The sequence below is a fragment of the Pongo pygmaeus genome, chromosome 3 (assembly GCF_028885625.2).
Source record: "Pongo pygmaeus isolate AG05252 chromosome 3, NHGRI_mPonPyg2-v2.0_pri, whole genome shotgun sequence".
NCBI lineage: Eukaryota > Metazoa > Chordata > Mammalia > Primates > Hominidae > Pongo > Pongo pygmaeus.
The window spans coordinates 39,358,548-39,383,265 of NC_072376.2; the positions used below are offsets into that span (position 1 = coordinate 39,358,548).

A 24,718-nucleotide genomic window follows, 5' to 3' on the forward strand; every position below is an offset into this window, starting at 1 on the left:
TCTTCCTGGGGGCAGGAGCGTTACTGAGGAGTGAGTCCAGGGGGTTTGTTGGGAATACTCTGTACATTCCAGCAATTTGGCTGTGAACGTAAAACTGCCCTAAAAAAAAGTCTGTTTAAAAATTTGAACAATTAAGGCCGGTGTGGTGGTTCACACCTGTGATCACAGCACTTTGGGAGGCCAAGGCAGGTGGATTACCTGAGGTCAGGAGTTCGAGACCAGCCTGGCCAACATGGCGAAACCCCATCTCTACTAAAAATACAAAAATTAGCCAGACATGGTGGTGGTGCACACCTGTAGTCCCAGCTGCTCGGGAGACTGACGTGGGAGGATTGCTTGAACATGGGAGGCAGAGGTTGCAGTGAGCTGCAATCTCGCCACTGCACTCCAGCCTAAGAAAGAGACCGAGACTGCCTCTCAAAAAAAAAGAGAACAATTTTAAAAAACAGTATAAGAAAAATGTATAGAACAATTGAGATAGCAGCAGTGGATTATGGTATTAAACATTTGGCAGGGCGCGATGTCTCACACCTGTAATCCCAGCACTTTTGGGAGGCTATGGCAGGCAAATCACTTGAGATCAAGAGTTGGAGACTAGCCCGGCCAACATGCTGAAACCCTATGTTTACCAAAAAATACAAAAATTAGCCAGGTATGGTGGCTCATGCCTGTAGTCCCAGCTACTTGGGAGGCTGAGGTGGGAGGATCGCTTGAACCCAGGAGGCAGAAGTTGCAGTGAGCCAAGACCGCGCCACTGCACTCTAGCCTGGGTGACAGAGCGAGACATTGTCTCAAAAAAAAAAAAAAAAAAAAAGGTCTGATAAAATATCAAGGAAATATGAGAACTGAACACAGCAAACAAAACTATACAACATTATTTCAAAAACATCTAAAGACAATTTTATTTTATTACTACCTGGTTTTTACCCTTTCTTCAAAGCTTTATAGGTATATGCTTCAAGAAGAAAGACAGATTTTCTTACTCTTTTTTTTGGAGACAGGGTCTCACTCTGTCACCCAGGCTGGAGTGCTGCGGCACAATTATGGTTCATTGTACACTTGACCTCCTTGGCTTCAACGATCCTCCTGCCTCAGCCTCCTGAGTAGCCAGGACTATAGGTGCCTGCCACCACATCCAGCTAATTTTTGTATTTTTTGTAGAGACGAGGTTTTGCCATGTTGCCCGCGCTAGTCTCAAACTCCTGGCCTCAAGTGATCTGCCTGCCTCAGCCTCCCAAAGTGCTGGGATTACAGGCGTGAGCCACCTCACCCAGCCAAAAGACATTTTCTAAATAACTTCTGCCAGAAACAAAGTATTCTCTTTATCTACACTGACTCAATCTTCATGAATCTTAGGAAAAAATTTTTATTCAATGATTTTCTTTTCACACACAAGGAATTCACCTCTACTTATTCTGTAGTGGCTACGTGAAGGATATTTAATAAGCATTTGAAGTTATAGGATAATTATACATGGCCACCGAACTTAACCCAATTTTCAAGTATTAAACTTAACAAAATAAAATAATGGCATCAATTTACTATTAAGGTTTACTTAGGGCCAGCGTGGGGGCTCACACCATTGCACTCCAGCCTGGGGGACAAGGCGAGACTCCGTCGCAAGAAAAAAAAAAAAGAAAAAGCATACACTAAGTGATTTTTTAAAATTCGTATTATAATTAAGTAATCTAAGTACATAAAATGTTGCTAGCCACTCTTTAAATTTTACTTATCCACAGCTTTCACACTTATTGTCAGATGACTATAATCTCAGCAACTAACAAATTTACTCAGACAGCATCAATTAGAAATGGATTTCTGGGCTGGGCACAATGGCCTGTAATCCCAGCACTTTGGGAGGCCGAAGAGGGCGGACCACGAGGTCAGGAGATGGAGACCATCCCGGCTAACGCGGTGAAACCCCATCTCTACTAAAAATACAAAAAAAATTAGCTGGGCATGGTGGCGGGCGCGTGTAGTCCCAGCTACTCAGGAGGCTGAGGCAGGAGAATGGCACGAACCCGGCTAGGCAGAGCTTGCAGTGAGCTGAGATTGCACCACTGCACTCCAGCCTGGGCGACAGAGTGAGACTCCGTCTCAAAAAAAAATAAAAAAAGAAATGGATTCCTGTTCAAACAAAGATGCTATGTGATCTGGACATGAGGCTAAAAAAAGACTCCACAGGCCGGGGATGGTGGCTCACGCATGTAATCCCAGCACTGTGGGAGGCTGAGGTGGGCGGATCATCTGAGGTCAGGAGTTCGAGACCAGCCTGAGCAACACAGAGAAACCCTGGCTCAGGTAATCCTCCCAACTCGGCCTCCTCAGTAGCTGGGACTACAGGTGCACACCACCACACCTAGCTAATTTTTTGTATTTTTAGTAGAGACAGGGTTTCGCCATGCTGCCCAAGCTGGCAGCAAACTCCCGAGCTCAAGTGATCCATCTGCCTTTGCCTCCCAAAGTGCTGGGATCATAGGCATGAGGCACCACGCCCAGCCAGACATTAACTTTATAACAAAAACAACACATAAGGCCAGGCATGGTGGTTCACACCTGTAATCCCAGCACACTGGGAGGCCGAAGCAGGCGGATCTCCTGAGGTCAGGAGTTCAAGGCCAGCCTGGCCAACATGGTAACACCCCGCCTCTACTAAAAATACAAAAATCTGGCTGGGTGCGGTGGCTCACGCCTGTAAGCCTAGCACTTTGGGAGGGCAAGGCAGGCGGATCATGAAGTCAGGAGTTCAAGACCAGCCTGGCCAACATAGTGAAACCCCGTCTCTACTAAAACTCCAAAAATTAGCCAGGCATGGTGGTGTGCGCCTGTAGTACCAGCTACTCAGGAGGCTGAGCCAGGAGAATTGCTTGAAATCAGAAGGTGGAGGTTGCAGTGAGCTGAGATCTCGCCACTGCACACCAGCCTGGGCCCAAGAGCGAAACTGCATCTCAAAAAAAAAAAAAAAAAAAAAAAAAAAAAAAAAAAAAAAGTACGGGTAGGGAATTACCGAAGCCTTACCTAACCTTAACTTGCCTCAGCACTAGCAAAATAGTAGTACTCATTTCTTGTCTTTTTATTTTCTTTGAGACAGAGTCTCACTCTATCACCCAGGCTGGAGTGCAGTGGCACAATCTCTGCTCACTGCAACCTCTGTCTCGTGACTTCAAACTATTCTTGTGCGTCCTGAGTAGTTGGGATTACAGGCGCACTTCACCACCCCCGACTAATTTTTGTATTTTTGGTATAGACGAGGTTTCACCATGTTGGCCAGGTTGGTCTCAAGCTCCTGGCCTCAAGTGATCCGCCTGCCTCGGCCTCCTAAAGTGCCGGTATTATAGGCATGAACAACTGCGCCCTGCTGTACTTATTTATTTTCCTTAAACACACCAACCATGCTTCTGCCTTTCTGCCATTCATCTGCCTGGAATGTTTTATCATTCATTTGCCTACCCAAGTCTGAGACTTCAAATCCCAGCCCAACTGTCACCTACTCTATGAATTTCTTGACAATCAAAATTCTTAGTGATCTTTTTATTTTATCTAAAGAAACAAATGCAATCCAACCACATAATTGGCACTTACATTGTAAATTACAATGGTCTCAAAATATGATAATCTCACGTGGAAATCCATTCTACTGTTATTCCCACTATCACTTTCCCTTACTGAACTAAATGCTGTTATTTAAGGGCTGGCTTTACCAACACAAATCACAATGCCCCTACTTTGGTAGGAAGTGTTACATGTTTATCTCTTTTTTAATTTTTTTATTTTATACCCTAGTTGCAAGCTAAAAATGTTTAATCTAAATTTTTTTGTTATTGTTGGAGACAAGTATCTCACTGTCGTCTAGGCTGGAGCACAGTGGCACGATCATGACCACTGCAGCCTCTACCTCCCCAGGCTCAGGTGATCCTCCCAACTTGGCCTCCTGAGTAGCTGGGACTACAGGTGCACACCACCACACCCAGCTAATTTTTTGTATTTTTAGTACCATGCTGCCAAAGCTTGTAGCAAACTCTCGAGCTCAAGTGATCCATCTGACCTGGCCTCCCAAAGTGCTGGGATCACAGGCGTGAGCCACCACACCCAGCAAGGCATTAATTTTATAACAGAAAAACAACACATAAGGCCAGGCATGGCGGTTCACACCTGTAATCCCAGCACATTGGGAGACCGAGGCAGGTGGATCTCCTGAGGTCAGGAGTTCAAGACCAGCCTGGCCAACATGGTGAAACTCCGTCTATAGTGAAAATACAAAAATTAGGCCAGGCGTGGTGGTTCACGCCTGTAAACCCAGCACTTTTGGAGGGCAAGGCAAGCAGATCATGAGGTCAGGAGTTCAAGACCAGCCTGGCCAACACAGTGAAACCCCGCCATCTCTACTAAAAATACAAAAATTAGCTGGGCATGGTGGTGCATACCAGTAGTCCCACCTACTCGGGAGGCTGAGGCAGGAGAATCGCTTGAACCTGGGAGGTGGAGGCTGCAGTGAGCTGAGATCGCGCCACTGCACTCTAGCCTGGGCAACAGAGTGAGACTTCGTCTCAAAAAAACAAACAAGAAAACCACAAAAAGTAGCTGGGCATGGTGGCACGCACCTGTAATCCCAGCTACTCAGGAGGCTAAGACAGGAGAATCGCTTGAACCCAGGAGGCGAAGGTTGCAGTAAGCCAAAATTGTACCACTGCACGCCAGCCTGGGTGACAGAGTGAGACTCTGTCTCAAAAAAAAAAAACAAAAAAACAAAAACAACAACAAAAAAACCCCACATATATTATGGAAGTTACCAACTTTTACAGTATCACACATAATACACAAAAACAATGATATGTGTATAAGTTCCAAAGGCTGAGGGATTCTGGGTCTAGGCACAATTGTAACTGTGTAGAAGCAAACTAGTTAGGAAGCTATAAATTAATGTCAAAGACCGAATGCCAACAGCAAGGGAAAGAAATTTAAAAAATTTCTTCATTATGCTTATGTTCAACTTTCTATTGTAACAGTTACCTTGAACATTTTTTTTTTAAGAGACAGGGTCTTGCTCTGTCACACAGGCTAGAGTGCAATGGTGCAATCCTAGCTCACTGCTCAGGTGATACTCCCACCTCAGCCTCCCAAGTAGCTGGGACTACAGGCACCTGCCACCACACAAAGCTAATTTTTTTTTTTTTTTTAAACAGAGTCTCACTCTGTCGCCGAGGCTGGAGTGCAGTGGCGTGATCTTGGCTCACTGCAACCTCCACCTCCCGGGTTCAAGCTATTCTCCTGCCTCAGCCTTCTGAGTACCTGGGACTACAGGCACACGCCACCACGCCCAGCTAATTTTTGTATTTTTAGTAGAGACAGGGTTTTACCATCATGGCCAGGATGGTCTTGATCTCTTGACCTCATGATCCACCTGCCTCAGCCTCCCAAAGTGCTGGCAGTACAGGCGTGAGCCACCACACCCAGCCTAATTTTTTATTTTTTGTAGAGGTGGGGGTCTCGCTGGCCTTGAACTCCTGGCCTCAAGCAATCCTCCCACCTCGCTCTCCCAAAGTGCTGTGATTACAGGCATGAGCCACCACACCTAGCTAGAACTTTCTTGATCTGTTGTCTTCAGCAAATAAAAACTATCAGGATTTCATATATTGTAACGAACTATAGAATTGATCCCTGAAAAGTATAATCTTGGATTTCATATATTGTAAAAACTCCACTCACTCCATTAATTTTATCTTTCTGCACCAGGGAATTCAAGAAATCTTTTCTTTCCTTTTATTTTTTATTTATTTATTTTTTTTGAGATGGAGTCTTGCTATGTCGCCGAGGCTGAAGTGTAGTGGCGCCACCTCGGCTCAATGTCTCAGCCTCCCCAGTAGCTGGGAAGCGCCCGCCATCATGCCCGCTAATTTTTTTTGTATTTTTGGTAGAGACAGGGTTTCGCCATGTTGGCCAGGCTGGTCTCGAACACCTGACCTCTGGTGGTCAGCCCACCTCAGCCTCCCAAGATGCTGAGATTACAGGTATGAGCCACAGTGCCTGGCCATCTTTCCTTTTTAATAGAGTCCAGGTCTCATTGTTTTGCCCAAGCTGGTCTGGAACTACAGACCTCAAGTGATCCTCTTGCCTTGGCCTTCCAAAGTGCTGGGATTACAGGCATGTGGCACCACACCTGGCCATGTGGAAATATTTTAATGTGCCAATAACCTCAGCCAAATTGTTTAACAATTAACTGTGAAAATAAAAGCCAACAGAAATAAAATTCATTAATGTCCTTAAACCTGTTCTCTTACTGTGAACATTATATAGATTTCTGATACAAGATATATAAATCATGGTATTGGCCTTCATACATGTCAGTGTTACTTCATATATGGTTTTTAATAAGCCTTAACCTAATTTCTATTAAATTCAAGATCTTCAATTAAGACCTAAGTGAGGCTTGAAGCTTTCAACATTATTTCTGTCATTAAAATTCTATCCCCATCCCTTCCTACCTGCATTTCTCCAAACTAAAAAGGTATCACGCAATACTTTCTGAATTTTTTTTTTCTTTTTTTTTTTTTGAGACAGAGTCTCGCTCTGTTGCCCAGGATGGAGTGCAGTGGCGCAATCTCAGCTCACTGCAAGCTCCACCTCACAGCATTCTCCTGCCTCAGCCTGCCCAGCAGCTGGGACTACAGGCACACGCCACCACGCTTGGCTAATTTTTGTATTTTTAGTAGAGATGGGGTTTCACTGTGTTAGCCAGGATGGTCTTGATCTCCTGACCTTGTGATCTGCCTGCCTCGGCCTCCCAAAGTGCTGGGATTACAGGCGTAAGCCACCGTGCCCGGTCTCTTTCTGAGTTTTTAAGGAAATCTAGAGTTCTTACCCCACTGAACCTCAACATGACACTTATGTTTAATTATTCTCACACAGAACTACTCTTGTTGCCAGGAAGCAATAAGTTGGCTTCATTGGAAAACATTAATTAGCTTATTTGACTGCAAATTAAAAGTAGGCAGGTCGGGCGCAGTGGATCATGCCTGTAAACCTAGCACTTTGGGAGGCCGAGGCGAGCAGATCACAAGGTCAGGAGGCTGAGACCATCCTGGCCAACATGGTGAAACCCCATCTCTACTAAAAATACGAAAATTAGCCAGGTTTGGTGACACGAGCCTGTAATCCCATCTACTTGGGAGGCTGAGGCAGGAGAATCGCTTGAACCCAGGAGGCAGAGGTTGCAGTGCACACCACTGCACTCCAGCCTGGCAACAGAGCGAGACTCCATCTGGTGGGGAAGAGGGGGAATTAACCAGAGGTCGTGGCACATGCCTGTAGTCCCAGCTACTTTGGAGGCTGTGGCAGGAGAATCGCTCGAACCTGGGAAGTGGAGGTTGCGGTGAGCCAAGACTGCACCACTGTGCTACAGCCTGGGCGATAGAGCAAAACTCCCCCTCAAAAAAACCAAAAAATAATAAAAATGGTTAAGAGAGTAAATTTTATCTGTTTACCGCAATTAAAAAAAAAAATCAGGCCGGACCTGGTGGCTCACGCCTGTAATCCCAGCACTCTGGAACACCAAGGCAGGTGGATCACTTGAAGTCAGGAGTTCGAAACCAGCCTGGACCAACATGGCGAAACCCCGTCTCTTTTAAAAATACAAAAATCAGGCCAGGCACAGTGGCTCACACCTGTAATCCCAGCACTTTGGGAGGCCGAGGCAGTTGGATCACCTGAGGTCAGGAGTTCGAGACTAGCCTGGCTAACATGGTGATACTCCATCTGTATTAAAATAACAAAAAAATTAGCCAGGCATTGTGGCAGGCACCTATAATCCCAGCTACTCAGGAGACTGAGGCAGGAAAATCGCTTGAACCCGGAAGGCGGAGGTTGCAGTAAGCCGAGATCGTGCCACTGCACTTCAGCCTGGGCAACAATAGCCAGACTCCATCTCAAAAAAAAAAAAAATTAGCTGCACACAGTGGCCTGTAATCCTAGCCACTCTCAAAATAATAATAATAATAAAGCAAGGATTACATTTGCCAGTGGAAATAAAAGGTTGACTGGGCACAGTGGCTCATGCCTATAATCCCAACACTTTGGGAGGCTGAGGTGGGTAGAATGCTCAAGCCCAGATTGGGAAACATGGCAAAACCCTGTCTCTTCAAAAACTATAAAAATTAGCCCAGCATGGTGGTGCATGCTTGTGGTCTCAGCTACTGGGGAGGCTGAGGGAGGAGGATCACCTGAGCCTATGGAGATCCAGGCTGCAGCAGTGAGCCATGATCACACCACTGCACTCCAGCCTAGGTACCAGAGTGGGACTCTGTCTCAAAAAGCGGGGGTGGGGGAGAGGGAGTGTCAAGAAATAGATATATAAATTGATAAACAGAACACAAAGAAATTAGCTTTTTCCCCCCCCCGAGCAACTCTCGCTGTGTCGCCAGGCTGGAGTGCAGTGGAGCAATCTTGACTCACTGCAACCTCTGCCTCCCGAGTTCAAGTGATTCTCCTGCCTTAGCCTGAAATTAGCTATTTATAAAAATTGATTAACATAAAGAATTCAAATTTAAGTAACTAACAAACATGGTACTTCATATACTTTTCATGGGACAAAAAGAACCACAAAGAAATTCTGTAAAGGATACTGGTAAAGTAGATCTGTATTTAGATTGTGTTTACAGTACAGTAGTACAAATAACCTTATGGATGTTAGAGGAAATCCAGGTTTTGACTGTAGAAGACAGAAATATGGAATGGAGGAAGCTTAGAAGTACTCTGTGCTGGAGCTTCAAATGGAGGTAACAGACTGAACTCATGGTTGACTGGCTGATTAAATTAAGTTATATAAATAAGGGGGATGTATTTCCCAGCCCTATATACTGAAAGGGCCTGAAGAAATTATATCCTAATAGCAATGCAAGCCAGACTCAGTGGCTTATGCCTATAATCCCATCACTTTCAGAGGCTGAGGTGGGAGGATGGCTTGGGGCCAGAAGTTCAAGACCAGTCTGATCAACGTAGAGCGACCCCCAAAACTACAACAAATTTAAAAATTACATGGTGGGGTTTTGCACCTGTAGTCCCATCTACTCTGCCAGAGGCTGAGACAAGAGGATCACTTGAACCCAGAAGGTGCAGTGAGCCGAGATCGTGCCACTGCACTCCAGCCTGGGCTACAGAGCAAGACTCCATCTCAAAAAATAATAATAAAATATGGCCTGGGATGGTGGCTTACACCTATAATCCCAGCACTTTGGGAGACCAGCCTGGCCAACATGGTGAAACATATAAAAATTAGCTGGGCATGGTGGCACATGCCTGTAATCCCAGCTACTTGGGAGGCTGAGGCAGGACAATCGCTTGAACTTGGGAGACAGAGGTTGCAGTGAGCCGAGATCGCGCCACTGCACTCCAGCCTGGGCGACAGCAAGACTCTGTCTCAAAAAAATAATAATAAAATAAATAATAAAATAAAAATTTAAAAGTACACATGGTTAGCATACTTTGACTTGTCACAAGAGCTCCTGTGGTAGAATAATCATGGCTACAAATTCTTTCCTGCTTCTATTGAGAGGTAAGGCCCATCTTTTTTCTCCCCTTGAATATGAGCTGGGTTATGACAACAGTACTTTCTTTTAACCAACAGAGTAAGGTAGAGGTGATAATGCCATTTCTGGACCAATTTCTGGCAACCTCCTCCATGGTGTCTTCGAACCCCTAGCCCAACTACTCTGCTAGAAAGACTATGTGGAAAACCCTAAAACTACATCTTACAGAAAAGAACCTAGCTGAGTCCAGCCTTTCAACTGTTCCCACTAAGGTATCAAGTGTTTAAGTAAAGCCACTGTGGATCATCTAGACCAATCTAGTCACTAGTTGAATACAACTGAGTGAGCCCAGTAGCCATGTGTAGCAGACGCAAGCCAAACCCTGCCTGAATTCCTGATCCACAAAACTGTGAGATAATAAGAAAAGTTGCTCACAATAGCTAAAAAGTGGAAACAATTCAAGTGTTCACTGACAGAGAAACAAAATGTGGTACATACATAGAATGGAATATTATTCTGCTTTAAAAGGGAAGGAAGTAATAACACATGCTATAATACAGATGAATCTTAAAGGTATATGCTAAGTGAAATAAGCCAATCACAAAACGACAAATATTGTATGATTTCAATTATTTGAGAGTAAGGTAATTGCTTCTGAGCCTTTTGGCTAAGATCAAGTGGAGAGTAAGTCAAAGTAATCTAGATGCAAAGCAGAATGGTTGTTGCCAGGAGCTGGGGAAGGGAAAAATGAGGAGTTAGAGTTTAACTGGTAGAGTTCCAGTTGGGGAAGATGAAAAATTCTGGAGATGAATGGTGGTGATGGTTTCACAACAATGTGAATGTACCTTATGCCACAGAACTGTACACTTAAAAGTGGTTAAAGTGATAAATTTCATGTTATGTATATTTTACCATAATGAAAATTTTAAAATACCTTTTAAAAAGTTTGTTACACAGCAACAGATAACCAGAACAGTTCTACACAAATAAAAGTCTGAAATAAGAATTATACTGCACTAAGCCTCCCTTCACAAATGTACATTGGCTATTATTTTAGGACATGATTTTAAGAAATCTTGCCTCTCCATTTAATTTTTAATGTTCTGAGCAGAATCTTCCGCAATACAAATATTAAAACATATAAACAGAATTTAGAGTTAAAATTATATACTTAATTACATGCAAAATTATCACACTGTGTGGCAACGAGGGATAAATAAAAATCATTCATGGAAGTAAAAATAATTACAACCAAACCAGTACTTCAGGGGTCCTCCTGGAGGAAAGCAAAGGGAAAGAACTATGGCCGTCCTGCCCTTAATCTGTTCATCACCTCTAACAAGGTTTGTGAGGAAAGGGGGATGCCTTACGTTAAAATCAATTCCACCACATCCTAATTCCCACTAAACCACCAAATAGGCCAGATGAGAATGGCTGATACAGGAAGAAAGATTAGAGAAAATATAAGGAAAATACACCTAGTGGGAAAAAACGGGCATACTTTCACAAAACCCTATTTAATTTTTCGAATTCTTAGCATCAAGATAGTAGGTATTTTTATTTGTTTCTGTGACAAAATAATATAGCAGACCAGGGTAGCTGTATTAATGTCTGGAGCACTGCTCTCTGAGATCAGATAGTTAAGAGAGGAATATAAGAAACAAATTTCAGGCCAGGCATGGTGGCTCATGCCTGTAATCTCAGTCCTTTGGGAGGCCAAGCTGGGTGGATCACTTGAAGTCAGGGATTCGAGACCAGCCTGACCAACATGGTGAAACCCTGTCTCTACTAAAAATACAAAAAATTAGCCGGGTGTAGTGGCGGGTGCCTGTAATCCCAGTTACTCGGGAGTCTGAGGCAGGAGAATTGCTTGAACCTGGGAGGTGGAGGTGGCAGTGAACTGAGATTGCGCCACCGCACTCCAGCCTGGGAAATAAGAGTGAAATTCCCTTTCAAAAAATAAAGAAAAAAAAAAAAAATTTCAGGCTGGGTGTGGTGGCTCACGCCTGTAATCCCAGCGCTTTGGGAGGCCAAGGTGGGTGGATCACTTGAGGTCAGGAGCCCGAGACCAGCCTGGCCAACATGATCAAACTCCATCTCCACCAAAATATAAAAAATCAGCCGGGTGTGGTGGCACGCACCTGTAATCCCAGCTACTCAGGAGGCTGAAGCAGGAGAATTGCTTGAACCCAGGAGACAGAGGTTGCAGTGAGCCGAGATCTTGCCACTGTACTCTAGCCTGGGCAACAGAGCGAGATTCCATCTCAAAAAAAAAAAAAAAAACAGATCCCTCCGTTTAAAAATCAAGAAATGCCTGGCGCAGTGGCTTATGCCTATAATCCCAAGACTTTGGGAAGCCGAGGCGGGCAGATCACGAGGTCAGGAGTTCGAGACCAGCCTGACCAACATGGTGAAACCCCGTCTCTATTAAAAATACAAAATATTAGCCAAGCCTGGTGATGCACGCCTGTGACCCCAGCTACTCAGGAGGCTGAGGCAGGCGAATTGCTTGAACTCAGGAGGCGGAGGTTGCAGTGAGCCAAGATCGCACCACTGCACTCCAGCCTGGGCAACAGAGCAAGACTCCATCTCAAAAAAATAAATAAATAAATAGAATAAAAATAAAAAGGCCAGGCACAGTGGCTCTCTCCTGTAATCCCAGAACTGTGGGAGGCCAAGGCAGGCAGATCATGAGGTCAGGAGTTCGAGACCAGCCTGGCCAACATGGTGAAACCCCGTCTCTACTAAAAATACAAAAATTAGCTGGGTGTGGTGGCAGGAGCCTGTAGTCCCAGCTACTCAGGAGGCTGAGCTGAGATAGCACCACTGCACTCCGGCCTGGCAACAGACGGAGAGACTCCATCTTAAAAACAAACAACAATAAAAAAACACCAATAATTATCAAGGCCCTCTTACCATCAAAGTAGCAAGTAAGAAAGAAACAAAGTATGTGTGTAGTAAATACCTCTATAGTAATCCATGATACAGGATATACTACATAACTGACTTAATTCCATTAAGCCCTTTATGGAATTTGCACAGCTATTTATAAGTGTACTTCATTTTTTAAATTTTTATTGTAAATGAGGTTTTGCCACATTGCCCAAGCTGGTCTCAAACTCCCGAGCTCAAGTGATCTGCCCGTTTCAGCCTCCCAAAGTGCTGGAAATACACGCATAAGCCAGGACGCCAGACCTATAAGTGTATTTTAAATGTCACTTATCAGATGTGAACCCTGCATTAGTTTCAGAACCCACAACTATATGAGAGGATAGCTATTTGTGATTCTTTTTTTTTTTTTTTTTTTGAGACGCAGTTTCGCTCTTGTTGCCCAGGCTGGAGTGCAATGGTGCTTAGATTACTTAATTATAATATGAATTTTTTTTTTTTTTGAGACAGAGTTTTACTCCTGTTGCCCAGGCTGGAGTGCAATGGCACCATGTCGGCTCACCGCAACCTCCGCCTCCTGGGTTCAAGCGATTCTCCTGCCTCAGCCTCCTGAGTAGCTGAGATTACAGGCATGCGCCACCACACCTGGCTAATTTTATATTTTTAGTAGAGATGGGGTTTCTCTATGTTGGTCAGGCTGGTCTTGAACTCCCGACCTCAGGTGATTCACCCACCTCGGCCTCCCAAAGTGCTGGGATTACAGGCGTGAGCCACTGTGCCCGGCCTATAATATGAATTTTTTAAAAAATCACTTGCTCAGTGTATGCTTTTTCTTTTTTTTTTTTTTGTGACAGAGTCTTGCCCTGTCCACCAGGCAGTGGCGTGATCTCGGCTCACTGCAACCTCTACCTCCCAGGTTCAAGCGATTCTACTGCCCCAGCCTCCTGAGTAGCTGGGATTACAGGCATGTGCCACCACACCCAACTAATTTTGTATTTTTAGTAGAGATGGGGTTTCTCCATGTTGGTCAGGCTGGTCTTGAACTCCTGACCTCAGGTGATCCGCCCGCCTCGGCATCCCAAAGTGCTGGGATTACTGCCATAAGCCACAGTGCCAGCTATTTGTGATTCTTAATGTAACAATGATACTAAACTATTGGCCGTCCTTCCACATAGCTAACTTTAGTATGGTTTTAAAATTTGTCAATTAATATATAATTGTAACTTCTATTATCTAAGTAGCAGAAGTTAATGACACTTTTCGGCTTTAGAGGCCTAGGGTTGTTCACAACCTCTCAAATGGTCAGTTTCTTCACCTGAAAAATTAGAACAGAAATTCATAACCTCTAAACTACCTGTTGACTCCAAAATTCTAAGTACTGTACCTATGTTACCATCTCTAAGACACAAACTTCTTAGTTTGAAAAGTCCTAGCCAGGTGGAGTGGCTCACGCCCTAATCCCAGCACTTTGGGAGGTCGAGGCGGGTGGATCACCTGACGTCAGGAGTTCGAGGCCAGCCTGACCAACATGGTAAAACCCCGTGTATACTAAAAATACAAAGTTAGCCGGGTGTGGTGGTGGACGCCTATAATCCCAGCTATTCAGGAGGCTGAGGCAGGATAATCACTTGAACTCAAGAAGCAGAGGTTGCAGTGAGCCGAGATCACGCCATTGCACTCCAGCCTGGGCAACAAGAGCAAAATGCGGTCTCAAAAAAAAGGAAAGTCCTTAGTCGCAATTTGAAATTTTTTCAAATTATCCTTTACTTTCAAAAATAAAAATATTTCTCTAATTCAATGTTAATACAAAATATTCATTCATTCATTTAACAAATATTTGTTCAGCACCCAATTATGTGCCAGGCATTAAGCTTGGCACTGTGAGGAATCAAACAGACATGGTATCTATATTAATAAGGTTTACAGAGAAGCTAGAGAGACAAACCAAATAAATGTATGGATAAATGTAATATGAAGGAGTTGAAGAGCATGTAATGTAGAATCTTTTTTTTTTTTTGAGACACAGTCTCGCCCTGTTGCCCAGGCTGGAATGCAGTGGTGTGATCTCGGCTCCGAGAAAAGGGGTTTCACTATGTTGGTCAGGCTGGTCTGGAACTCTGACCTTGTGATCCGCCCGCCTTGGCCTCCCAAAGTGCTGGGATTACAGGTGTGAGCCACCGCGCCCAGCCTGTAATGTAGAATCTTAAAGGCTTCCCTTAAGAAGTAACAAATGAGTGACAAATGAACATATGGGCTATTTAATGTGAGGAACCTGTCTAGACAGAAATAAACATGGCATGTTCAGGAAACCAACCGAAGACCAGTGTGGCCTGACATAACAAAAATAGGTAAAGTAATGCCCTGGAAACAGGAATGAAAAGCTCTAGTATAGGAAAGCATATCTTAGCTCTTTCAAAGACATACTCTAAGAATTATTGTCAATGAAGCTTCAAAGCTTCACAATAGTTTCTCTCAAATGTTTAAAAAAAAAAAAAAAAGCTGTCCTTTTTCTCCCTACAAAAGACCAAACTCACTCTCATTCTCTTCACATTTCACTGTAATGTCTTCAACTACATGATAAAAATCACAACTTTTTAGTTCTACTTAGTTCAGATTCCTTAGAAGAAAGCAACTATATAACAACCAAAGTAAATATGGCGTTATTGCCCCTGCCCTCTGCCACTAAACTGCCCTGTGACTGATTTTGGTAAAGGTTACTTGGATACTTTGGCCTAACTTTCATTATCTGTGAAGTAAGAGGAGGTTCCAGAATTTCCTTTAAGATCCTTCTAATTCTAAAATTATGGTTCCACTGTAAAACTGCCTGTTTCTTTTTTTTTTTTTTTTTTTCAGACAAGGTCTCACTCGGTCACCCAGGCTGGAGTGCAGTGGTAGGATCACGGTTCACTGCAGCCCTGACGTTCCTGGGCTCAAGTGATCCTCCCATCTCACCCTCCTGAGTAGCTACGACTACATTTGCATTTTTTGTAGAGATAGGTTTTTGTCATGTTGCCCAGGCCTATCTCAAATTCCGGGGCTCAAGCGTTCCTCCCGTCTTGACCTCCTGAAGTGCTGGGATTACAGGCATAAGCCACCACATCCAGCCTTGTTCCATTCTTGAAAACTGAGGAGAACAGGACCAAACACCGCTGAATTCCTTTGTAATTGCCTTTAAGATGTTTTTTGTTTTGTTTTGCTTGTTTGTTTTTGAGACAGAGTCTCGCTCTGTCGCCCAGGCTGGAGTGCAGTGGCGCGATCTTGGCTTACTGCAAGCTCCGCCGCCTGGGTTCATGCAATTCTGTCTCAGCCTTCCAAGTAGCTGGGACTACAGGCCCCGCCACCATGCCTGGATAATTTTGTATTTTTAGTAGAGATGGGGTTTCACCTGTGTTAGCCAGGATGGTCTCAATCTCCTGACCTCATGATCCGCCCGCCTCGGCCTCCCAAAGTGCTGAGATTACAGGCGTGAGCCACCACACCGGGCCTGCCTTTAAGGTCTTTTTTAATGAGACAGAGTCTCACTCTGCTCTGTCACCCAGGCTATAGTGCAGTAGCATGATAATGGCTCACTGCAACCTCTGCCTCCTGGGTTTAAGTGATTCTCGTGCCTCAGCCACAGAAGTAGCTGAGATTACATAGGTGTGCCACACCCAGCTAATTTTTGTATTTGTAGTAGAGATGGAGTTTCATCAGGTTGGCCAGGCTGGTCTCAAACTCCTGAGCTCAAGCGATCCACCTGCCTTGGCCTCCCAAACGGCTAGGATTACAAGCATGAGCCCCTGCATCCAGGCTTAAGCTCTCTTTGTATTTGTATAGCATTTCAACACTGTTGCTATGTTATAATAATAATAAACTCCTGAATTTATAAAATTACCAATAACTAAGATTCTGATTAAAAAAATTTCAAAACTACTTAAGTATTGTTAAAAATCTACATTTCCAATGAGACATAATACTTTAAAGAAGGATCCCTAATAAGTACAATACAAAGTCAAAATAGAAAGGAAGGCAGAAGAAATACAAAATCAAAAGAATTTTTCAGAAAAACAAAATTTTGGCAGTAGGACATTAAAGTTGGTTGATATGAACGTCGATTTTAACTTCCAAAAGAACTCATAACAAATGGATAATCTAACTCAATGCTCATTCTCCACTGAATTGTATGTCCATTTATAGTTAACAGTACTTCTGATAATCTATTTTAAAACAGAAAATGTATATAAGTAGTCATAACTTCCCCACCACACCTTAAAAAAATAATATTGAGACAGGGTCGGCTGGGCACGGTGGCTCACGCCTGTAATCCCAGCACTTTGGGAGGCCGAGGTGGGTGGATCACAAGGTCAAGAGTTCGAGACCAGCCTGACCAACATAGTGAAACCCCGTCTCTACCAAAAACACAAAAATTAGCTGGGCATAGTGGCACGTGCCTGTAATCCCAGCTACTTGGGAGGCTGGGGCAGGAGAATCGCTTGAACCCGGGAGGCGGAGTTTGCAGTGAGCCAAGATCGCACCACTGCATTCCAGCCTGGGCGACAGGGCGAGACTCTTTCTCAAAAAATAAAAATAAATAAATAAATAAAAATAAATAAAATTGAGATAGGGTCTATGTTGCCCAGGTCTGAACCTCCTGGGCTCAAATGATCCTCCTGCCTCGGCCCTCAAAGTGCTGGGATTACAGGCATGAGCCCCTGCACCCAACCACAACTTTCCTTTTTTTTTTTTTCACTGTGTAAGGAATTTTTTTATTAAAGAAAGAATTTTATAATCCAAATTACGTTTCCTTGCTCAGTTATCAATTCTGTTACTTAAAACAGAACTGATATTTTTGAGCTTTTCCACAGTAAAGAACTACAAAATTAAATAAAGGAATGCTTTAAATGTTTGTACTTTGCTGAAAATTATTTTTCCCAGGATCTATAAAACATTAATTTGTTTTTATATTTTATTATTTTTTTGTGGGTTTTTTTTGCTGTTGTTTGTTTTTAAATCAATAAGCAATCTAGGACTAATACTATGTTTGCTAGACATGGCATTTTCTCAGTACATAATGTTCAAAGTTTCCTTTCCTTTTTAAATTTATTTTATATTTTGCAATTTTTTTTCCATATTTAAGTTTTTCGATGTTTAGACATTTTTCTCTGGTGAAGCACAACTTTCTTTTCGTGGTCCCTGATCAATTTTAAACAGTAGGAACACCAATGGCACTGTTAACTGCTTTCTGGGTAGCCTCTTTAGCTTGGTGGGCTTGTAATATAGCTAGCTTCATCAACCTTAGAACAGAGTGACTCTGGACTGTCGAGTATATGAACATTTGCTTTTGCTCTTGAGGGGCAGATGCCAACATGGAAGCAGTCAAAGGTTCCTGATCTTGTACATGAACAGCAGGCTGTTGCATTGTAACTTGTGGCTGTGCATTAAGATGTTGCTGAGGATTGCGAACTCCCGCAGCATATTTATACTGTGGAACAATGTGGACAGCAGGAGTAGCTGCAGGAGATTACCAGCAGATACCAGGGTGTTAATATTTACGTGAAAAATCTTGATGACAGCATTGATGATGAATGTCTCCAGAAAGAGTTTTCTCCATTTGGTACAATCACTACTGCAAAGGCTATGATGGAGGGTGGTCACAGCAAAGGGTTTGGTTTTGTATGTTTCTCCTTCCCGGAAGAAGCCACTAAAGCAGTTACAGAAATGAACGGTAGAACTGTGGCCACAAAACCATTGTATGTAGCCTTAGCTCAGCGCAAAGAAGAGTGCCAGGCTCACTTCACTAACCAGCATATGCAGAGAATGGCAAGTGTACGAGCTGTGCCCAACCATGTAATCAACCCCTACCAGCCAGCACCTCCTTCAGGTTACTTCATGGCAGCTATTCCACAGACTCAGCACCGTGCTGCAAGGCTGGGCGTGGTGGCTCACGCCTGTAATCCCAACACTTTGGGAGGCCAAGAGGGGCAGATCACGAGGTCAGGAGATCGAGACCATCCTGGCTAACACGGTGAAACCCTGACTCTACTAAAAAAATACAAAAAATTAGCTGGGCGTGATGGCGGGCGCCTGTGGTCCCAGCTACTCGGGAGGTTGAGGCAGGAGAATGGCGTGAACCCAGGAGGCGGAGCTTGCAGTGAGCGGAGATGGCACCCACTCCAGCCTGGGCGACAGAGCGAGACTCTGTCTCAAAAAAATAATAATAATAATTAAAAAACCGTGCTGCATACTCTCCGCCTAGCCAAACTGCTCTACTGAGACCAAGTCCTTGCTGGACTGCTCAGGGTGCCAGACCTCATCCATTCCAATATGCCCGGTGCTATCCGCCCAGCTGCTCCTATACCACCATTTAGTACTATGAGACCAGCTTCTTCACAGGTTCCACGAGTCATGTCAACAGAGCGTGTTGCTAACACATCAACTTTCCATTTTTTAACCAAATTATCCAACATTACAATTCAAGGTTTCAATATTCTTAATTTGAAAACTTAATAAATATTAAAGATCCATAAATTGTTTAACAGTTTTATATTTCCTAATTTCTCACTCTCAAAACAGTATAACTTTTAGAAGCATCAATCAAGCACCTCAATCCATGTATAATCTTTAGTATCAAGATTTGCTTTATTTATTTTATTTTACTTTTTTGAGATGGAGTTTCACTCTTGTTGCCCAGGCTGGAACGCAACTTCTGCCTCCCGGGTTCAAGCGATTCTCCTGCCTCAGCCTCCCAATAGCTAGGATTACAGGTATGCGCCACCACACCCAGCTAATTTTGTATTTTTAGTAGAACTCCAGACCTCAGGTGATTCACCTGCCTCTGCCTTGGCCTCCCGAAGTGCTGGGATTACAGGCTTGAGCCACTGCACCGGGCCCAAGATTTGTTTTAATGAAAGGGGCTGGGAACAGTGGCTCACACCTGTAATCCCAGCATATTGGGAGGCCGATGCAGGTGGATCATTCGAAGTCAGGAGTTCGAGACCAAAGTGACCAACGTAGTGAAATCCCATCTCTACTAAAAATATAAAAATTAGCTGGGCGTGGTGGCGGGCACCTGTAATCCCAGCTACTAGAGAGGCTGAGGCAGAATTGCTTGAACCCGGGAGGTGGAGGTTGCAGTGGGCCGAGATCGCGCCACTGCACTCCAGCCTAGGTGACCGGGCAAGACTCCGTCTCCAAAAAAAAAAAAAAAAAAAAAAAAAAAAAAAAAAAAAATTAGCCGGGTGTGGTGGCGCATGCTGGTAGTCCCAGCTACTTGGGAGGCTGAGGCAGAATAGCTTGAACCTGGGAAGTGGAGGTTGCAGTGAGCTGAGATCCCGCCGCTGCACACAGATTTGTTTTAATGAAAGGAACTGTTGTCTTATTCCTTCCAAAAAGGCAACAAATTGCAGAACCAAATTAGAGTCTGAAAACTAAAACAAATACTGTACTCATTAAAATGCAACATTAGGTACATTTACTGGGCTCCAAGAGCAAGAGGCCAAGCTCATTCCCTAAAATACATTTTGCCAAGTCGCCCAAGGTGGAAACATTGTCAACAATGTTGCTTCCCTCACCTCCCACCAATTCTGATTGATTCTAACTCTGAAAAGTTGTTAAATCATTTCCTAGTCACTATTACCAATGCCATAGCTCTACCTGAAGATTTCAACGTCTTTCACCTAGACTATTGCTTACAGTTTCCTAGCCGGACTCACTGCCTCTGATCTTCCCCTACTCCAATCTAGCACCAATTGTGACAACCAAAATGCCTCCAGCATTGCCAAACATCTCCTGGAGGTCAAAGTTGCCCTGACTCAGAACCACTGCTTCAAGCTGTTCCTACAAGAAGAATATCACTTATTTGTTAAGATTGTGGCCACAATCTATGTCAGTGGAACAGAAACCAAAAAAACTAACAAACATGAGGTTGAAATTTAAAACCTTAACCTTAGGACTGCCATGCTTAAACGAAATTAGCTGACATCTCACAAAAAGAGCCGTAATACTCTTAAACTCCTTTGAACGTATAGACTTAAATCATCTTACTTTAAGCCTGAATTATGAAAAGTCTGTACCTTCTGTCAAAGTTTAACCACAATATATACATATTTAAGCTTCTGGATATAGAAAATTATGCAAATTTTTAAAAAGGACTTTGCGCTTTAATAAATCCCCTTCAGAAGCTGAAAATAGGAAACTTCTTAGGCAAATTACTGCCTACACCTAAGTTTGCAAGCCACTCTGAACAGTATTCTCATTAAATACCTCCAGAAAAAACTCTAAAAACACACAAATTCTTATGCTTGAAAACCCGTAAGTTTTTGAAAAATCACACTCCTTTTAAATTTCCCACAATGCTTATGTCCCTACAAAACTCACTCAAAGATGTTATCTGAGATACAACAGCACCTTTCAGAGGGGGTAAGAAATCTAAAAAACTTGGAACTCTAAAGGCCAGACTGAGCAGGATAGCAGTACCACAAGAGAAAGCGCCTCCTACCAAAGACATCAAAATCCGTCCAGACGCTTACCTTCAGGCGTTTGATCATCTCGTCCGTGGTGATCTTGTCGGTGATCTCTTTTACCCCCGGAGGGTAAGCGATCTTCCCGTCGGCACTCACGACGCCACAGAGGGCAGTGGCAGGCTTGGGCTGCGCGGTGAAGTCCATCCTGGGGGACAACTTTTGGTTCACAGTCCTCTACCGGCCTCTATCGGTCAGAAAACCAAAGTTCAGCGGGAAAGGGGCGACTTTGTAACCTCTTTTTTCATTTCAAATCTCTCTAATCTGGAAAAGGCCCTTTCTCCCCAGAGGCCGGGGACCCGGCAGCGGCCTCGCCACCCGCTCTTTCCCAGGGCTCGAACCCCGCCGGCCCCGCCAACCCCGGCCCTGCCAGCCCCAGGCTCACGGGGCTCCTCCGCACCAGCCGCCGCGGCCGCGGGAGGCGCCGAACAGCGCCAGGAGTTTCCCATTCCGCCTTTCACAATGAAATCCACCCCGAGCACCAAGGTCCGAAGTTTGGCGGCCTCGGGAGACCGGCAAGGACCCCAAGGCCCCCGCTCGGCGGTGGGGAAGCACCCAGTCCCGCCCGGCCAGTCCCCTCCGGGAAACCAGACCCGAGGCCTATAGGGCTCGGCTTAGGCCGCAAAACTAGGGACCCAGCGGACCCACGAGCAGCGGCGGCTCCCAGGAACAAAACGCCCTTGCCCAGCCAAGCCTCGGACCCGGGGTAGTCCCCGCCGCGCTGCCGCCCCTCCCCTGTTCCGCTCCCTCACCCCCGCGGGAGGGGAAAACAAGCCGCCCTCCACCCTCAGCCCCACGCCAGGAAGCGGCTGACGCGGCTCCGCACTTCACATTTTGTTCCTTCAACTTCGGCTGAGGGACCCCAGCTGCTTCTCTGGCCCCCGGCCGCTTGGCGCCTCCGGCACCGCCGAGGCCTTCCCGGCACCCTCGGGCGGCCCCACCGGGCCTCGGACCCGCGGCCCCCCCTCCAGTCTCCCCTTCCGTCCCCTCCTTCCAGCAGCCCAGGGCGGGAGCCGAGCCGCCGCCGCCTTTACCTCCTCCTCATGCGGGCGGAAGGTGCATCGAGCGCCCGGGCCTCTGTCAGGTGGTTGCGCCGCCGCCCCTAGTCGGGCTGCACACAAAGCGGCTCCGTGGGTCCCGCCGCCGCCGCCGCCGCCCGCCCGCCCGGGAGCGGCGCTGGGGCTGGCGGTGCCGAGGAGGAGCAGCCGCCGCGGGGGGAGACGCGGGGCGAGTGAGCGCTGGGCGGGGAGACAGTGCCGCTCTCCGTCTGGCCGAGGAAAAGCAGCCTCGAAGGCTCCTCCGGGAGTGTGTGCGCTTGTGTCCGTCCGGGACCCCCGAGGCCCGCCCGCACGCACCTCGCGCCGGCCCGGACCGCCGACTCGGACCCGGACGCCCCTCGCAGAGGCGCGCGCCCGGCTGTCCGTGCCCCGGGAGCCGGCGCCTCGCACACACACCGGCCGGTCACGCGAGCGGCGCGAGAGCACGCGAGAGCAGCGCGCGCTCCTCGCTCCCTCCCCTTCCTCCGCCGGCCGTGCATCCGCCTCCCTCGGGCCCGAGGCGGCCGCGCGCAGGGCGGACAGCGCCGCCACCCGGTTGGCGCCAATCGCTGCCGCGCGGGGCGCCTCCGGGAGGACCCGACCGGAGAGGGCGAGAGGAGGAGGAGCCCGGGTGGCGGGAAGCGAGCACAGGTTCCCGCGGCCCTGGGAGGGCACGCAGGGCAAACAGCGCTTTATCTTTCTCAGCGGCGATGAGCTGGTGACTTTTAGGGGTCATCCTGAGGGACATAGACGAAACTGCTTGGGAGGTAGTTAATTGCTCGGTGAAAATGAACTGATTTCCTCCTCAGGGAGAGATCTGCAAAGTCAAGGAAAGTTGTGCAACGGGGCACAGCGTGAGCGGCTCACTCTCGGATCTTCTGACAGCCACCCGAGTTGCCCACCCTCCTTAGATTTCTGAAGTTAATATTTTGAAAGCTGCAAAACATGAAAATAGCATTGGGTCGAGTCGTTCTCAAGGTATGGTCTTTGGGCCACCAGGCCTCACAGTCACTTTGGGTACTGGCTGAAAACGTAGGTTTCCAACTCCAAAGATAAAAAAACATAAAAATATATGTTTTTTTTAACATAAAATATAAAAATATACATAAACATAAAACATAAAAATATAAAATAAAACATATTTAAAAATATAAAAAATATACACAAACATAAAACATAAAAATCTCTGAGAGTGGAACCCAGAAATAAGCATTTATTAATTGGGTGGGTGATTCTTGTAAATAAGGAAGAGCTCTTTTTTTTAAATGTTTTAAACCTACCAAGCATCCAAAGGAAAACCACTATCAGGTAAAAACAGTGCACGCAGCAGTGTTGAGCAATTTAATGTATGTAATTGAAACAAATTAACGCAAGAACATACACTTACCTATTTAAAAAAAAAAATCAAGAGCATACACAAAATTTCCGAAGAGAAAGTTGAAAAAAGGATACAATAATATGAAATCGCATTCAGCTCTTGAAACTGACCACTACCATAGTTTAAAATGATATTCGATTGTTTATTCAAATTATTCTTGATGGGTACCCGTTGGTCTATTTTTTTCCCACATCCTTTAACGTCAACTTAAAAATAGTAAAGGTACTGCATTTCAGCTCACTGACTTGTTTTTGACGTATTACACAAGAGCAGTCATTGCGAATCTGACACTCCACAGTTGCTGATTTGCTAGAACTCTGCCCAAAAGTCAATGCTTTGTTCTTGGGCATTTACAGTACCAGGCAGAATCCATTTAAAATTGTCCTCATCCAAACTATTAAGTGGACCAAGAGCTGCTCTCTTTTTAGGCTCTCCCTGTCACTTTTGATATTTCTTTATTTTTCTCTTTTGAGACGGAATCTTGCTCTGTCGCCCAGGCTGGAGTGCAGTGGCGCAATCTCGGCTCACTGCAAGCTCTGCCTCTCGGGTTCACGCCATTCTCCTGCCTCAGTCTCCCGAGTAGCTGGGACTACAGGCGCCCGCCACCACGCCCGGCTAATTTTTTTTTTTTTTGTATTTTTGGTAGAGATGGTGTTTCACCATGTTAGCCAGGATAGTCTCGATCTCCTGACCTAGTGATCCGCTCGCCTCGGCCTCCCAAAGTGCTGGGATTACAGGCATGAGCCACTGCGCCCGGCCAACATTTGATATTTCTTTGTGTGTTACATTTAATTAAACAACAATGATTTTATCTTTCATTCTCCTCAGTAGCTTGCCCATTATTAAATGGAGTTTTGTATATGTACATATATTTTATTTTATTTATTTTTTATATTATTTTATTATTTTTTGAGATGAAGTCTCACTTTGTCACCCAGGCTGCAGTGCAGTGGCACGATCTCGGCTCACTACAGCATCTGCCTCCCAAGTTCAAGCGACTCTTGTGCCTCAGGCCCCCAAGTAGCTGGGACTACAGGTGTGCGCCACCATACCGGGCTAATTTTTTTTTGAGACAGAGTCTCCCTCTGTCACCCAGGCTGGAGTGTGGTGGTATGATCATGGCTCACTACAACCTCTGCCTTCTGGGTTCAAGCAATTCTCCTGCCTCACCGTCCCAAGTAGCTGGGATTACAGGTGCCCGCCACTATGCCCGGCTAATTTTTGTATTTTTAGTAGAGACAGGGTTTCACCATGTTGGTCAGGCTGGTCTCAAACTCCTGACCTCAGGTAATCTGCCCACCTCAGCCTCCCAAAGTGCTGGGATTACAGGCTTAAGCCACCGTGCCTGGCCTTACTGGTTGATTTCTTTTTTTTTTTTAACATGGAGTCTCACTC

At 45.4% G+C, this 24,718-nt stretch overlaps 1 protein-coding gene and 1 pseudogene across 2 annotated transcripts in view; both read right to left on the minus strand.

The window, feature by feature from the left end:
• PDS5A (PDS5 cohesin associated factor A) overlaps window positions 1–21,838 on the minus strand; it is a 160,158-nt gene extending 138,320 nt beyond the window's left edge. The window contains exons 1-2 of one of the 2 annotated variants that reach the window (XM_054485487.2): window positions 21,735–21,836; window positions 20,918–21,095 (exon numbers count right to left, since the gene is read on the minus strand). In XM_054485487.2, coding sequence (XP_054341462.1) covers window positions 20,918–21,055 — 138 coding nt within the window. In that variant the 5' untranslated portion in view covers window positions 21,056–21,095; window positions 21,735–21,836. Of the gene's footprint in view, window positions 1–20,917; window positions 21,096–21,734 lie in introns of both variants that reach the window. The other variant, XM_063664480.1, reaches the window with a different exon arrangement.
• LOC134739407 (uncharacterized) lies at window positions 17,095–18,417 on the minus strand (annotated as a pseudogene).
• Window positions 21,839–24,718: the final 2,880 nt, after the last annotated feature.